This window comes from Pollachius pollachius (assembly GCF_949987615.1).
Source record: "Pollachius pollachius genome assembly, chromosome: 9".
Taxonomy (NCBI): domain Eukaryota; kingdom Metazoa; phylum Chordata; class Actinopteri; order Gadiformes; family Gadidae; genus Pollachius; species Pollachius pollachius.
The window spans coordinates 5,028,378-5,045,353 of NC_136942.1; the positions used below are offsets into that span (position 1 = coordinate 5,028,378).

The 16,976-nt window shown below is 48.9% G+C and overlaps 1 protein-coding gene across 2 annotated transcripts in view; it reads left to right on the top strand.

The window, feature by feature from the left end:
• peak1 (pseudopodium-enriched atypical kinase 1) overlaps window positions 1-14,965 on the top strand; it is a 78,187-nt gene extending 63,222 nt beyond the window's left edge. For both annotated transcript variants that reach the window (XM_079743794.1, XM_079743795.1), the window contains 3 exons: window positions 53-378; window positions 7,550-8,376; window positions 10,269-14,965. In XM_079743794.1, the coding sequence (XP_079599920.1) occupies window positions 53-378; window positions 7,550-8,376; window positions 10,269-11,765 (2,650 nt within the window). In that variant the 3' untranslated portion in view covers window positions 11,766-14,965. The remainder of the gene's footprint in view (window positions 1-52; window positions 379-7,549; window positions 8,377-10,268) is intronic.
• Window positions 14,966-16,976: the final 2,011 nt, after the last annotated feature.

The window sequence follows — 16,976 nt, forward strand, 5'->3', positions numbered from 1 at the left end:
ACCAGCATGATCGCTAACATGATTCTACTTTGGTGTATCCCTCCGTCCACAGCCAGGTGGCAGCAGCGAGCGGCCACCACCGCCCCACCAGGAACGGGGGGGAGGGGCCTGCAGGGGCCGCCTCCCTCTCTGGCCGGCTAGTAAGACCCTCCCCCACGCCCAGGGGGGGTGGAGGACGAGGCGGCCTGAAGGAGGAGGAGGAGGAGGTGGAGGATGAGGCCTACCACCGCCCTTACCACCTCGTCACCACCACCACCACCGTCACCGCGGCCAGCGAGGGCAGTGCCAGCCTGGGAGACCCCGAGAACGACAGCCTGCACTCCCATCACTCCCACTCCCCGGCCTCCAGTGCATGCAGCGCCACCTACAGCAACCTGGGTGAGAACATGTGACCTCGCTTTCTAATAATGCATCACCGAGAATAAGCTCCTTGTTATCATGAGGAAAACTGGATTATTTTTCGGTGCTCCTAAAGGCTCAGTTATGGTTCCACGTCGAGGCAACACAGTGACCACGCAGACGCTTTGACGCAGACAAAAACCCGTTTCGGTTCTGCGTCGGGTTTTAGTGAGCCGGCCAATCACAGCCCTCGCTGCTGCGTCGCCTCGACATAAGGTTACAATTTTTGGGAGCCGCACGTCAGGCCCTTACGGTGGACGCAAGGAGGGTCCGCAGGGACATAATGGGTCCGTAAACCCCCTCGCGTTGCGTCGACGTGGAACCATAACTGAGCCTTTACGATGCAATAACAATAACAAATAATAAGTTTGTTTGAGGCTCTGTTTCAAGATGGGCAGGATAAAATGGTCTAGTGGCGAAGGAGTTTGTTTCAAAGCAAAACCTTGTGGTCGTCGACTCCCAACTAAAGGATCTCGGTTCAATGCCCAAATGTTCGTAGACATTTACAGACGGTGCTTCACGCAGTTCTGCTAATTTCGAGTTGATTTATTTCCTCCCTCAATGCCGTTATAACCTCCGGCCCCATCCTCACGGTCTGAGTCAGGTGACTCATCGTCCGTCCTGTCGTTAAAAGATCGTGAAACACGGCCTCGAGACGGTGCAATGTGTACAGCCCCTGGTGCCGCCGGTACTCTGGGATGAGCGGTTGCCTTTAGGCTGTCGAGGTTTTGGCGACGACCAGGGCGGCCTCGTCTCGCCCGGGAGTCATCCCATCAAGGAGAAGACGACGCCCGCCAAACGGAATTGGGTTTGAGGCCCATTCCGATGTTATTGATTGCACACACTCACTCACACTGAAAAGGTCAAAGCACTGGTGTTTTGTATTATCTGCTCTTCGTGTGTCGCGTCTCATCCATCCGTCTCCCGCCGGTTCCCTCTCTCCCTCTCTCCCTCTCTCTCCCTTCCTTCCTCTCTGTCATCACTCTTGCCTCAGTGCATCCTGTTGTTCTCTGATCCTGCTGTTCTCTGATCCACCACGTGTTGGTCCCGTCCTTACCCGGCCCGCGGCACTAGGCCCCTCACGCAAAGACGTCTTCAGGGAAAGTGGCTTCCGCACTTTGGTTCACAGACGACTGCATAATTGTATTAAAGAATTCTGTTGTTTTTTTGTTTTACTAAATATAGATTTTACATTATATGTTCTAGTCAATATAACATATAGTGTAATCAATATTTAGTTGATTTGTTTTTACCTGGAAGCAGGAATACACTGCATTCTGGTGTATTCCTGCCTCCATAACTGCAGTTAGGGAAACCAGGAAGATGGCATGTTAGTTAAGTCTCCATAAATACAGTCAATACTAAATACTAATACTAAACTGTATGGTTACTGCAGATGTATAATTTGTCTGTACCAAGAAGCTTCATATCTTCATATCGTCATTTCTAAGAGGCTAGCTTGCAAATACGCCAAAGCGTGTGTATCCAGTCGCAGAAAATGCTGTACATGGGTTTTTTATGAGAAAGACCCAACTTGATTCTGATTGGTCCAAAAGCTTTGCATGGTGCTGTGAGCCTTACATAATCAGCCTGCTGCCTCCCACTAAGTACCCGGGGATGTGCCCGTGATTAATTAGTCAACTCATTAGTAGACCTCATCAGACGCTCGCTACATAACGGCGCCATGACGTAATGGTGCACTGTGAGTAATGCTGTGCTGTGTGATGTAGTGTGACGCTAGCATCCAATGCACCTTGAACAACAGCTTTGTATGAGAAAGTCAGCGTTGTCGTGTGCTCCATGTGAGGAAAGTGTTTCGTATTTTGTTGATATCATGATGCTTTTGAGATTGCGTTTTTCGGTTTGTCACGGAGAAGTAGTTTGACGCTTTACTTTAACTTCTTTTTCGAGGCACAGCACAGAGTTCCCATCACACCCTAAAAATGTGTTATATTTTTGTTATTATATCATGTGTGTTTGTCTTTTAGTCTTTTTCAGCTTTTTTCTGTTAACAGCGAGCGGCACCATCCTCTTCTTTCTTCTCTTTCTGCTGCTCCATGTGTGTGTGTGGCCTACTGTGTCTGGTCGTGTGTCTGGTCGTGTGTGTGTGTGTGTGTGTGTGTGTGTTAGTCCATGGGTGATGAGCTGCCACCAATCTAATTCCACCCTGCTACACACAGCTGCTGACAGAACAGGCAGGTGTGTGTCTGTGTGCTTGTAGCTGTGTGCATCTTTGTATGCGTCTGTGTCTGTGTACATGCGCCCTTGTGTCTGGGGTGTGGTGTGTCTGTGTTGTTAGCTGTGTGTGTGTATATTCGTGAAGTGTGTGTGTGATTTCTTTTGTTTCTCGCTGTATTTGTGTGTGTGTGTGTGTGTGTGTGTGTGTGTGTGTGTGTGTGTGTGTTTGTGGTTGTGTGTCTGTGTTTGTGACTCTGCTGTTTGGATGCCTTAAATATTACAGTGAGGCTGTAGCTATAGTTACGATTGCTAGACTGTCTGCCGGGGGGTCTGCACTGCAACACAGCTGTGCCATCTTGTGGACTGAAATGTCTCCTACTCTTCTTTCAGAATAACTAAATGTATATATTTCTGCCCTTATGGTCCGCTAGTCTCCCTGTTCATCCTTTCATTAAGCCACGTTTCGTGATGGAAGGATGAACAGCATTTATTGTCTGAAGGGACATTAAACGCTGGACACCTGTGTGTGTGTGTGTGTGTGTGTGTGTGTGTGTGTGTGTGTGTGCGTGTGTGTGTGCGCGCGTTTGATAGTCATCGCTGTCTGGAGAAGTGTTTCTCATGAAAGTTTTTCAGATAGACTTGTGAATGATGCAGTCTTTTCCTTTCACTACCATTCACACATCCACACGTCCACATTCACCACACACACACACACACACACACACACACACACACACACATCTATTTATGCATTTATTGGTATCTTTTCACTTTACGTGTGAATGTAGCTCTGTGTGTCTCTCTCTTTCTCATCCTCTCTTGCGGCCCCCGCGGCTCGCCCCCTTGGCTCGCTCTCGTTCTCTCACACACAACTACTTTTTTAATGATAGTGTGTGAAGTATGAGGAGGCGGATTCCCTTGAAGCCTTCTCCTCGTCGCTTCAGTCAGATCTCTCTCTCTGTCTCTGTCTGTCTCTGTGTCTCACTCTCTCTATCTCTCTCTCTCTGTCTCTGTCTCTGTCTGTCTCTGTGTCTCACTCTATCTCTCTCTCTCTGTCTCTGTCTCTGTCTCTGTCTGTCTCTGTGTCTCACTCTCTCTCTCTCTATCTCTCTCTCTCTGTCTCTGTCTCTGTCTATCTCTGTGTCTCACTCTCTCTCTCTCTATCTCTCTGTCTCTGTCTCTGTCTCTGTCTGTCTCTGTGTCTCACTCTCTCTCTCTATCTCTCGCTCTCTGTCTCTGTCTCTGTCTCTGTCTATCTCTGTGTCTCACTCTCTCTCTCTCTCTCTCTCTCTCTCTCTCTCTCTCTCTCTCTCTCTCTCTCTGTCTCTCTCTCTGTCTCTGTCTGTCTCTGTGTCTCACTCTCTCTCTATCTCTCTGTTGGCATTGCTGTTGCCGTTGGAAGGAGGAAGAGATAGTTAGAGGGGGGGGAGAGAGAATGTTTCTCTGTAACATTTGAAGTACTTTGAAGCTTGGAAGCAGAGCTAAGGTAGGCTTTTGCAACTTTACCTTTTTCTGCTGTCGCTCCTCTCTGTCTCACACACACACACACACACACACTTACTTTTTCCTCTCTCTCTTTTTCATTTTTTTTTCTTTGTCACGTCTCATCATTTGCCATCCTCAATCTCATCCCAGACATCCCTGGTGAGATCTCACAGTTTCTCTCTCTCCGTCTCTCTGTCTCTCTCTTTCTCATACTCTCTTTCTGTCTGTCTCTCTCTCTCTGTCTATCTCTCTTTCTATCTCGCTCTCTCTGTCTCTCTCTGTGTCTCTTTTGGTCTTTCACCATAGTTTGCCTATTTGTTGTGTATTAAAAAGTGTGCAGTGTATTAACAGTGGAGACGGAGCTCGGTTGAGGCGAGGATGTGTTCTCATAGTGAACTCTGCTGTGGTTAGTGTGCCCGATGTCACTGCACCACACAGTGAGAGAAGACCTCACCGTTGGCCACAATGTAATGATCTGGAAATGGAGTTTAACCGTGCCTAGAATTCAAATTGTAGAATCAATATGAATAAAAACAATCTAAACACATTTATTTATTCAGAAAATGAATACAAGATGGATTCGGGAGATGGCTGTTAAGAGACTGTAAAGCATACTAGAACTAAATTAATTAGTTGTTTTACAAATTGTCTTTTTCCAATTCAGAAAGCATCTGAAAAGTTTTCAATCAATTCTGGAATGAAATGACTGAGGATAACTCTGTGTTGGTGGCTGTTTGATTGCGCCTGAATTAATGTGATTCCCTGGCGGTGGTTTGGGTAGTTGTCTGTTTCCACTTCAAGTCGATGTCGGATCGATCAAGCCGTCCGCCTTCTATGAAAGATACTCGCTGCACGACTGTGTGCCACCACACAGCGAGTTGCCGAGCAATTAGCTTCTTAATCCCCAGTAGATTTGGGAGGGATTAGGTGAGGAGTCTTCTTCATCCCTCTGGAGATGGGGGAGTCTGTCCTTTTAAACCCACAGGGGGGTTATCAGATTTAGTTGTATTTATTTTGTATTATCCATGGGCAGTGTGCCAATAGGACAGTTGTTAGGGTTCTTAAAGGTCGAAGATCATGATAACCGCAAGTATCAAGTTATATGATCGTGCCCTACGTGATTGAAGTTCCACGACTGATGATCTCAAACCGTCGTAACTAACGTTATGTAATGTGGGAAGACAGAATCATATAAACACTTTGAAGATGATATCCCTTCGGAGAGACACCCATACAACATGCTGTGTTGTTCTTTGAAGTACAGGGGGGGGGGGGAGATATTTCTCTGTTGTTACCTCATGGCAAGTCATCAAAGATTTACTCTGGAGTGAGCTGAAGGAAATGTGCACCATGCACGACGGAATAACAACCCCCCCGCTCAAAGTGTTGTTTTTGCTCCCCTCACAAGAGGGGGGGAGATTCATGGCAGTAGTGTTTATCCCAAACACACCTCAGAAGCAGCAGTCTTTTGCAGGGATAAAATATTTATGACTTTGAAATATGGTGAGCTAGATTTATTTCCAATAAACGAGATTTGTTTAAAAACCATCATCCTTTCTTTTTTGTGTATATATGTCTAGACATTTTTTTAATGGATCACCCACACAAGCTCTGGTAAATAACGAGGCCAACATATATAAAGAAAGTCTAGTTTCAAGAACGCATTAAGCCCAAAAAAAAGACTACAATTAATCCATCCCAATTGATATCTATCGATGTGTTCAATAGTAATTGTCACCTGCACGCACGTTTCGCTCTACCTTGGCTTTCCCTGTCCAACATGTTCCTCTCTCTGCTTCCACCATCATATCTCTGATACTTGGAGAGGGAATTTGTTGCGTAACGCCGCTAAGTCGAGCGCACATCGCCCGCTGCGCTCCCTGCCGCAGGATGAGGGAAAACACTCGTACTACTCTGATGGATTACCACAGATTGGTGGAGGAACACATCTAAACACACACTCTCCAGGGGAGGATAAGACCACGTCCCCCCCACCATTCCCTCTCTCCCTTCGTCCCCTCCTCCTCTCCCTCTAATCCAAGAGGAAGACCATGTAGACTCTGCATGAGATAGAATTTACTGCTTACCGTTTGGTGACGTTTTAGTTATTGAGCAGATGCTTACGCCCAAGGCAACTCACAGCGGTTTGAGATGCATGCTATATAGCTGCTGTTATTTATGTTATTTATGTTATAAAACCGCATGCAGGCTTGAGGCATCTTGCGCTAGGATGCCTACAGGTAGGCTGTGTGGAGGACGGGGGATCGAACCCAGTAACTTTTCGGCTAGTCACAGGCCAGCCACAAGGCTACCCCGACCCCAATGGTTGTTTAGCGATTGGAAATGACTATGTCCAATTAAATTGTTCCTTTTGGGAGAGCTCTCTCACTCGGTTGAATGGTGATTCTAAACACATTTTAGTTGCATACATTTATATATCCAAGTACTGTTCGCAGTCTTACTCACGTTTACGCCTATGCTCTTATCGCAAGCGACTTGCATTTAACTTTGTAGATGCAGGGCATGAAAGAAGGGTATTATATATAATGTAAGGATTAGACGTTTTGCTCGAGGGGACATCATTGCAGCATGTAGACTTCGGACCCCTGATGTCAACTTCCACAAGCCTTGCTTTGAAGGGGCGTGGTCTGCCAACGGGAGCCCCTTTCTTAGTCCAATCTTCCGAAGCAACGAGGGGATTTCCCTGTGAGCTGCAGAGCTTAAGAAGCGTTGCTGTCTCGTGTGTCCTTGTGGGCCGGCTCCTGGTTGACACCGAAACAGGGAGATGATCAAATTCCCAATCACACAAAGAGTGGGACTTTTTGTCCTTTTAAATCCGGTCGAGACCCCCTTCGTGAACCTCGTCCTCTCCCTGCGCTCCAAGGCATGTCTAGGGTGAAATATCAGTCCTGGGCCCCCTCCAAAGAACTCCCAAGTCACTCCTCCCTCCAGACAGGATCATCTACCATGACGGCACTTTAAGCTGCCCTGCAGGAAGAGCCAGATAAGACGGGCAACCTTCCCTGTCTTCAGCTCGAGATCCTCCTATAAGGCCCCCCCCATCGTCCCCCAACCACCCTCGCTCCACCATGTGTGTTGAGAGAGAGGGAGAGAGAGGGGAGAGAGGCAGACCTGTTTTCATACTCTCATATGCGCAGCTCGTTAGAGCCAGTAAGCCATCAGACGAGTGTGGGTAAGCTAGCAGGAAGAAACGAGTGAAGATTCGAGGGCTGGAGGCGTGCAAAAAGTGGTCGTGCTGCTGTTGCTGTGGCGATTCCGCCCCTTTCAACCGGGGATGACCGTCGGACGATATTTATAGGACCGCAGCGGAATCCAAAAGAGCTCTGCTAATGTTTTGAGATTGTTTCGCAGGTCACATTAGCCTGGTCGGTTTCATTTATTTGCGCCTGTACAAGTTATACACATTTGGATTGGAACGATGTTAAATTTATGACTCGACCCTCCTCCTCTTCCCTCCCCCCGCCAGGTCAATCCAGAGCCAACATGATCCCGCTCAAACAGCCGCGCAACCTCAAAGCCTCCAACGACACCCTGGCCTCGCTGGACCTGGACGGCCTCTCGGAGCAGCCCTTCCCCAAGTCCACCCCGCCCCCGCTGCCCAAGAAGTCCATCCCGCGCTCCGTCACAGAACCCGGCCTCGCGGGCAAGGAGCCGGCGCCGCCGCCCGTCGCGAGACCCCGGGCCGAGGCCAAGCCCGGCGGCACCAACCTGAGCGTGGCCAACCCTCTCTACGACCTGGACTCCACCTGGGAGTCGGCCAGCCAGAGCTCCTCGCTGAGCTCGGAGCCCCACCGCCTCCACGAGCACGAGAGCGGCGGGGACTCCCTGGAGAGGCCGACGCCGCCGCCGGCAGCCGCGCCCGGCTCGGGCAAGGGACGTCCCGCCAACAGCCTGGCCTCCCTGGCGTCTCCGGCCGCCACCGGCGGACGGGAGAGGGGGGGCGGGTCTCTGGCGGCGAGGGCCCGGACGACGGGTCGAGGGGGCGGCGGCGGCGCCGTCTTCGGAGGGCCGGGGGGCTCCACCAAGCCCCAGGTGCCCATCCTGTACCGGGGCATGGACAGCTGGGAGGAGGTGGTGGGCCGCATCCGCAGTCTCCACACGGACACGCTGCGAAAGCTGTCGGCCCGCTGCGAGGACCGCTTCATGGCGGGGCAGAAGGACCACCTGCGCTTCGGCACCGACAGCTGGTCCCACTTCCGGCTGACGGCCGGCAAGCCGTGCTGCGAGGCCGGGGACGCCGTCTACTACACGGCCTCGTATGCCAAGGACCCCCTGGTCAACTACGCCATCAAGGTGAGTCCGGGTTCCCCCCCGACCCCCCCCCAGGGGAATCCGTGAATACATAGGTGGCGGGTGGGGCCGAAGAGGAATCGCTGAGCCATAGTAGGACAGGGCCATTATTAATAATAATAATATCAATACTTTTTATTTCAGGGAGCCTTTGAAAGACTCTCAAGGTCGCCTTATAGTTAAGGCAAGCAAATGCAATTTGGCGGAGATAGTTAAATCAAACACATTTCAAAAATAAACAGCGCAACATTAAATTGGCTGAGGAGTTAAGTGGGACAGGCCATTCAGAACAGGTGAGTGTTGATTGAGGTTTTAAAGGTGGGGAGAGGCTCTATAGTGCGGATGGATAGTGGGAGAGAGTTCCCCCCCCCCCCCCGTCCCACGCTCCAACCGGCCCTGGAAGGAGGGAAGAGGGATCCCCATTTCTTGAGTTTTGATTGGATTGTGTTGAGGTTGTTGTCTGTTCTTTAGCGGGCTCAGAGTTAGAGGGTATCACTTAAGACACCAGCCTGTGCAGCCTGTGCAGCCCTTGGAGGCTATAATTAAGAGACACCGTGATTAAGGGGCCATTCACACTAAATGGACTTGACTTGGTCGCAAATCCCGATTGGGGGAATTAAGTTGTTAACCAGCAACGGCTCTGTAATGAGGCTGGTGGATATTTAAAAATAGAATATCGTGCCCAATTCTATGCCCATATACGGCCATCTTATCATATCGTTTTATATTTCAATAAAGCTTCTGAACACATTGTGTGAAGGTCTACCATGTTGCAAGTAGCTAAGGAAGACCTTTGGTTAATGTGGGGCCAGGTTCACTTATATAGGCCCTGTGGGTAAAGCTGACCTGTTGCCTTGCTCAGTTCCAAAGGAAATGTAGAAGCTCTAGGTTGATCTAGTTAGAATGAAAGTTAGCTCTTCACTACTTGTTTCTATGTCACCACTGGATTCTAGAGAAGGCCATTTCTTTCCGGTTGAAACCCAGCTGCCCAGTTTAAAATACCCCCTGTTTAGATGTGGCCCAGTTCTGTGACTTCCTGCCTGACTGTCAAATATTAGATTTGCTCGACGTTCCTCCTCAAGGCATTCCTGAGGATTTTGACGTGTTATATTTGTGCTTGTCAGTAGTTCCTTAACCGTATTTATTTCTTGTTGTTTGTTGTTTATGTCATGAATTCTTCAGTGTCCTGGTTTCAGTTGAGTCGGCGTGTTTTCAACCCTGAAACATTAAAACATTAAAACGTTGCTCATAGTCTTCACGACACAGGCCTCGCATTACAGATTTATTAGGATGCTTCCCCGTCGGGCCCACTGGCCGACAAACACTTTGTGTGTGCTAGGTGGGCTTCGTTAGAGGACCATTAGGTTGGTCGCCATAGCAACAAGCTCGGTGCCTGCAGGTTGGGCTTCACGTGCACTGAACACGTGCACTAAACATCCAGATGATTTTTCGTTCCGATTTTTATTCAGAATGACCACAGAAAATGTATTAGTGGTTTACCACCAGAGCATATAAAATAGAGCATGATATGAATTTAAATTAAGGTTCAAGTGGCATCCATGCGATGCATCAAAAGGCTACGGTAGGTTCATGAGCCTTCTGGACAAGGGCGAGGTTTAGCGACCCCCCTCTGTGATCTAATCCTGGAGGTGCGTCGAGGTTCAGAGCCTGTCTCCACAGTTTAGAGTAACGGCGAATAACCTCAGTGACAGCCGGGCGGCTGGGCTGCCTCACCCCGTGCGAGCGCTCCAGCACAACAGCTAACACTTTAATCCACGGCACCGTTGTCCTTCCACCCAAAACTCTGCCTTGTTGACAAATTACCTCCTGCCCTTTGTTCCTGAATCGACCATCCATCTTTGCGTTTCTCTCTGTCGCCCCCCTCGCTCCTCCAGATCTGCCGGAGCAAAGTGAAGGAGACCCAGCAGCAGTTCTTCCACAGCCTGGCGGTGAGGCAGAGCCTGGCGCTGCACTTCAACATCCAGCAGGACTGCGGACACTTCCTGGCCGACGTCCCCGCACGCCTGCTGCCCTGGGAGGAGACCCAGGGAGGAGACGAGGAGGAGGAGGACGACGAGGAGGAGGAGGAGGAGGAGGAGGGAGAAGAGGACGATGTAGAAGGACAAAGGGACAAGGACGAGGAGAAGAGGAGGGCCGCAAACAGGACGCCGGACGCCAGGCCTTCGGCGGCGGACGGCAGGCCGGAGGAGCCATCGCCGCACGCGAGCTCGCGCGGCTCTCTGCGCAGCCGCGTGGTGGTCATCACGCGGGAGGTCCCCTTCCAGACAGTGGCCGACTTTGTCCGCCAGGGCGCGTCCCGCCACGCCCGCAACCCGGAGCTGTACGAGCGGCAGGTGTGTCTCCTGCTGCTGCAGCTGTGCTCCGGCCTGGAGCACATGAAGCCCCACCACGTCACGCACTGCGACCTGCGGCTGGAGAACCTGCTGCTGGTGCACTGCCTGCCCGGCTCCCCGGCCAACCCCGCGGAGCCCACGGAGCCCAACAACAACCACAACCAAGGGAGCAGCGGCGGTGGTGGTGGCGGGGCTAGCCCCGGCAACACGGCCAACGGCAACGCCAACGCCGCCACCTGCCCCGCCCGCCTCATCATCAGCAACTTCTCCCAGGCCAAGCAGAAGAGCCGCCTGGCGGCCGGCGACGCGGGCACCCTGCGGGACCAGTCGCGGCTGGCGCCCGAGATCGTGACCGCCACGCAGTACCGCAAGTGCGACGAGTTCCAGACGGGCATCCTCATCTACGAGATGCTGCACCGGGCCAACCCCTTCGAGGAGACGCCGGAGCTGAAGGAGCGCGAGTACACCTGGGCCGACCTGCCGCCGCTGCCCCTGCGCTCGCTCTACTCCCAGGGCCTGCAGCAGCTGGCCAGCCTGCTGCTCACCGTCAACCCCTCCGAGAGGATCCGCATGGCGGAGGCGCGCGCCTGCCTGCAGTGCCTGCTCTGGGGCCCGCGGGAGGACCTGTTCCAGGCACTGGGCTCCGCCGCTGCCGCCGCCGCGGCACAGCCCACGGCGGGGGGCGACACCACGCTGCAGAACTGGCTGGACCTGAAGAGGACGCTGATGATGATCAAGTTCGCCGAGCGCTCGCTGGACACGGTCAGCGGCGTGAGCCTGGAGGACTGGCTGTGCTGCCAGTATCTGGCGTTCGCCTCCACCGAGACGCTGGGCCGCGTGGTGCACATCCTGCAGCAGCCCCACCCACAGGCTCCTCCCCAGGACCAGCCCCACCCACAGGCTCCTCCCCAGGGCCAGCCCCACCCCCAGGCTCCTCCCCAGGGCCAGCCCCAGCCGCCGCCGCACGTCGCCCACCAAGCCCCGAACCACCACCACGCCGCCCCCACGCTCCACCTCGCGCAGTCCCAGCCGCTGTGAGCCTCTGAAGTCGGGCCGTCGCTATGGCAACAGATCCACCGCCACCCCTCTGGAGTGTGCGTGCGCCTGTGTGTGTGTGTGTGTGTGTGTGTGCTTGTGCGTGTGCGTGCGTGCGCTTGATGAAGACTTAATATCTGGCCTGGTCGTGTACATCTCTGGCCCCTCGGATCCCCTACGAGGCAGCCTGGTTTCATCTGCCTTTTCAGTAGTTTCGATCTTTCCATGACGGAACGTGTAAAGTGAGTGGACAGTTGTGGCTGTGCTCGCCAATTTTCCCTCCGTGACAGCGGAGCAAAGAAACCCAACATCGGGGGGCTGTCATCAACAGTCAAGAAACGAAGTCCAAAACAAAATGCAACGAGGCGCAGACCCGTCGTAGGACACTGTGAAGTACGTGCAGCCCGACCACGCGGTTTGATATCCCTGTGTGCGGGGTGCTGAAGATGCAGAGACACCTACGGCCTTAAGCTGTCTGCGATTCAATCCTCGATCAAAGTGCACTGCCCTGGGGGCTGCTTGAGGTTTTGAGCTCAAAGCCCTGCGAGACAGTGAGGCGTTACATAAATGAATCGTGCAGAAGCAGGCTGTGCATCCAATAGACCTCTCCTGTTAGGGGTGCAGGCTGCGGGAAGGATCAAGACTGAACAGAGTCATTGTCGTGTGCTGTGTACTAGCGCAGCCAAGGGTGTATTTGTCGTTTACATTCATTTGCCGTGAAGAAACGTCCTGTGTGACGTAGCAAATCAGAGAGGTTTGAGCAGGTGAACGTTTAATGTATGGAGGGTTTTAGATGCAACTCGTGGGATGTAACTCAATATTTTAGACCATGGTTCCCGTACATGCGCCAGGAAAAGCACAAAGGACATACTGTGAACTTTGACCATTCAATTATAAAGCAGCCAAAGAATCCCACACAAAATTGCGACTCAATTGCTCAAGGTCACTAGAAGCCAGTCAAGGTCACTTCGTTTTTTTCAATCAAATCTAACATAAATTGCTATCAAGTCACCGACTGTTGGTGTCAACAACAGTAGGTTACCATGCCGACAGCATTAGGTTTCCACAGTTTCTCCTTGGAACTTATATTCAAGTATTTTCTAATAAAATCCTGGCGTTTTTACCTACGGTATGTAGCATTTCAGTGACGTGCAGTTTTAGTCGCCAAAATCACAAATGTAGATTTCTTCAGTCGCATTTAGTGTTCTTTGGCATACATTGCCCCTTTCGTGATCTGATCGCACAGTTGACTGTCAGTATGTGTAAACCCATTTAATGTCGTCCTTTCCAAGCTCAAATGGCATAAAGCAAACCGTGGATTTTATATTTTGTTGCAATGTGTACAATGTTATTTTTATTTTTTTTTGTGAATTTCCTATGGAGCTTACAGTATGTTGTTATTTTTAGTACACCATGAAGCATTTTACAAATCTTTACAAGTCCTTTTTAATTTCTTGTGGCACATAAAATGACGGAAATGTCTCATAGACACAGAGTCACAGTTAAGGCTGTAAACTTAATTTGGATTCAATGTTACAACGATGGCTTGGACACAGTTTGGCATGCTTCAGTGAATGGGGGATGTTTTAATTGTTTTGTTTTTTGATTTTCTTTCGACTTTGTTTGCCGTTTTCTAACAATACCAGTCAGTGGATGGCATTTACAAATCCATCAAGTTACGCTGACAAACCCTGATGGGCCAAAAACCTTGCAGACATCAGAGGTTATCTGAGAGCCAAAGAGAATGAGTGAGAGAGAGAGAGAGAGAGAGAGAGAGAGAGAGAGAGAAAGAGAACATCTGAGAGAAGTTCCCTTTCAGTGGAGGAACTGGCTTTTGATTAGTTTGGACTAAACTGTACGTGATGGACTGTGGTCTTTGGGCCAGACCTTGAAGGAGAGCAAACAGATAAACCATTTGGAACTATTTCACTGGACTATCACCCCCCCCCCCCCAAAAAAAAAAAAAAAAGCCTGCTTGAATCTCAACCACTAGCCACCAGAAACACTTTACAAACACAGCCTTAAGAACCCGCCCCTCCAGTGAAACTATCCAACCACTAAGCAATGCTTCCACACTTTCCCGCCCTTTTGTCTTTTACTTCCTGTATGATCCAGCCAATGGCATGCCAAATCCTACTGTATTTGCTTTCAGTGTACCCACATGCAACAGCCAAATAAGTCTGGCCCTATTATCAGCTCCAGGTGAGATGCAAGATGTGTCTGCCAGACAGGAATATCAAGTGGTTCGCTTTACAAGGTTTTGTAGATCAAAAATGAGGAGCCATCTGTCGAAAAGCATTAGAGGTGTGGGAATAAAAATACACAACTTTGACACACAATGCATCCATACGGACAGTCTTGAAAAGAAACGGTTGGTTAGTTGATTAATTCACCTGTGTGTACCATTTCCCTGCAATTTTTTACAAACCCATTTTTCTCTTCTTTTTTTTTCTTTTACATGTGCGATGATATCCGTCCTCCGACATCATTTATATACATTATCAGAATCAAAGCGAGGCAAATGGACCTCTGGAATTAGGGTTCTGTTGGTGACAACTTGAGTGTGGCAAGTGAATCGAGATAAAGCAAGCATGGGATTTTGTCACAAACAAGGGTTTGTTTCGTTAAGAAGTGTGTGTGTGTGTCTGTGTGTGTGTGTGTGTGTGTGTGTGTGTGTGTGGATGGCACTGGTTGCTGTCCTTGTGTTTGTAAAGATGTCAAGCCTTTATACAAATATAAATATATATATATATGCTCCAATCTTATCTATTTTAACCTATACACACTATTTTATCACGTCCTACAGAGCACCTCTACGCCAGAGAGACTAAAGTAGAATTAGTCCATTTTAATAAAGCAAAGATTTACTTTACGCTCCTCCATTGTAACGGTTCTGAGAGAAGGAAAAGTGTAGTTGTCTCTGAAATAAAGAGTGAAATTATTAACATGGAAAAGACAATCGTTGGACACAGTAGGCCTATTGTACAGATATTTCCCCTCCTCAATCCAGGAGTCAAACCACTTTGAAGAGAATTCATGTTGGAAGTGTGGGCACCATTTTTAAAACACATCCTTGTTCATCGATTTGTACCAGTGTTGCCGTGCAGTGACAGTGAATACAGTACTTTGTTTCATTTGTCAGTCGCAAACTGTACATGACTTATAGCGCCTGGCCCGATTCCATTTTACTGTCAAATCAAGTTAACCAGCAGTAACAGAAAAATAAATATATGTTTTTATATATTGTCATTGTGTCAATTCTTTTTTTGTGGTCATAATTCCTGTCCTTTCAGGGTTTTGTCGCAGTATATTAAAGCAAGGACAGAACATACATGTTTAGGTAATCGGTAGGTATGAATGGATGGACACAGTAACATGTAAGCAACTGTATCCCTACAATATTACTACTATTTTAGAGAATAAATGTCGCATGGGGCCTGTTTGGTCTATTTAACATTTAACTTTATCAAAATACTCTCCGCCACCAGATGGCGACATTAACTCGAACCTGCTAAAACTTGTTTCGGATTGTAAAAACAACGTTAATCCCCATAAATAGATCTCCAAATAAGAGTTTACATCAATATTAAAGAAAAAATGCATTTACTGCAGAAAATGCGGTGAGTGTTGTAGTGCAAAATGAGGTTGAAATAGCCTATGTTTAAGTAAAGCCACATAGTTTAAGAAATGTTAAATGGCTTAAATCAAGTGAAGGGATTTGAACATAGTCTAAATGGAGTAAAAAAATAGCTAATGTGATCAAGTTTGAATACATGTGAATATATATATATATGTATATATATATATATATATATATATATATATATCTTTGTTTTGATTAGATCCCCCCTGCTGTTAAGGTCAAAGAGGAACTCGTAGTAAACCTAATTTATATACTTGTACTCGTTGCCACCATTTCCCACAGAAGTTAAGAACGCATCCAACGGCCCTGCAGGTATAAATGGCAATGGAAGCTGGGTTTTCAACCTTAAAATAATAGATTTAATCAGTTGTGTTATATTATGAGCGTTCCAAAAGAAGCATTTGTATGCATTGGACAGCGAAACTGGTGTGGAGTGTAGCTAATTGGCCATCTAGACAATATATGTGTTTTAGCGTCGCTCTGAAATTACCTCATAAATGACCTGCTGCTTGTTCCTGGTTTTGTGTGCTTTTGAACAATCCGGAAAAGGGTGGCCACCTACGGGAAAGGCTCACCGAGGGCCCCCGCAGTGGGTAGGCCTTCGACAGTTCTGTGATGAGCTTTTTGAGGTGCTTTGGTCTGTTGGCTTCAAGTGAGCCTTGTTGTGGACTTGGGCACCGTACCCTTCCTATCATCTCCCCCAAATGCATGCCCTCTATTCCTCTTCTTTCCCCTCTTACTTTTTAAGCACTTCATTTTTGCAGTCAACACTGCTTTGCGGATCGCAGTTTGTTTTTGAGTGCGTTTTGTATTGGCGGTGGTCGACAAGGCAAGCTGGCTGACTGCACTGACTTGACTTTAGTAAACCCTGCATTCCTCACTGATGAACACTACACTGGAAAATGTTTGCTCTGGCAACAAAATGGACCAACTGGGAAACTGAATAACTGGCAAAGTTGTGCGGGGAAACTACCAAGAGCCTCAACTATAGGAAACAACTTCAGCCGTATCTGTAAAGTTCATCAGCCTTCCACTGTAGTTTGTTTTATTCTTAAATATAGGTAAGTGATAGGGTAAGTAGAGAAATCACGCGGTATTTGACTACCTTTTGTCAAGGGCTATTTTCTCGGTAAAGGACATCCACTAGGTTAAAGAACTCAACAGCTGTTGCAATCCTGAATTTGCAAGAAACCTGTATTTTTGGCAAGACAACCTTTTGTAGGATTGAAGGTCAAGTCAAACCTTTCGGAATCGATGCCTCTCATTCTGAAGAACGGAACGTCACTTCTTGCTGATGTCGTGTTGCTGCCCTCCATAAATCCACATAAAGCACCTTGAAGCTTCATTGTGTCAAGCCTGCCATGTCGCCCAAAGAGACTCTCACAAAGTAATGGACCGGCTTTTCTCTTTTCACAGACAAAAGACTGACTTCATGACTGACTTGGGTGTTGAGGTTTAGTCTTTGCTTTGATGCTGTACTTACGGATTTCAACTTGCGCACACAATGCCTACTCGTCACTATACTCTCCCATTTATCTCGTCTTTCCTTTTCCACTTCCTATGCTACATTT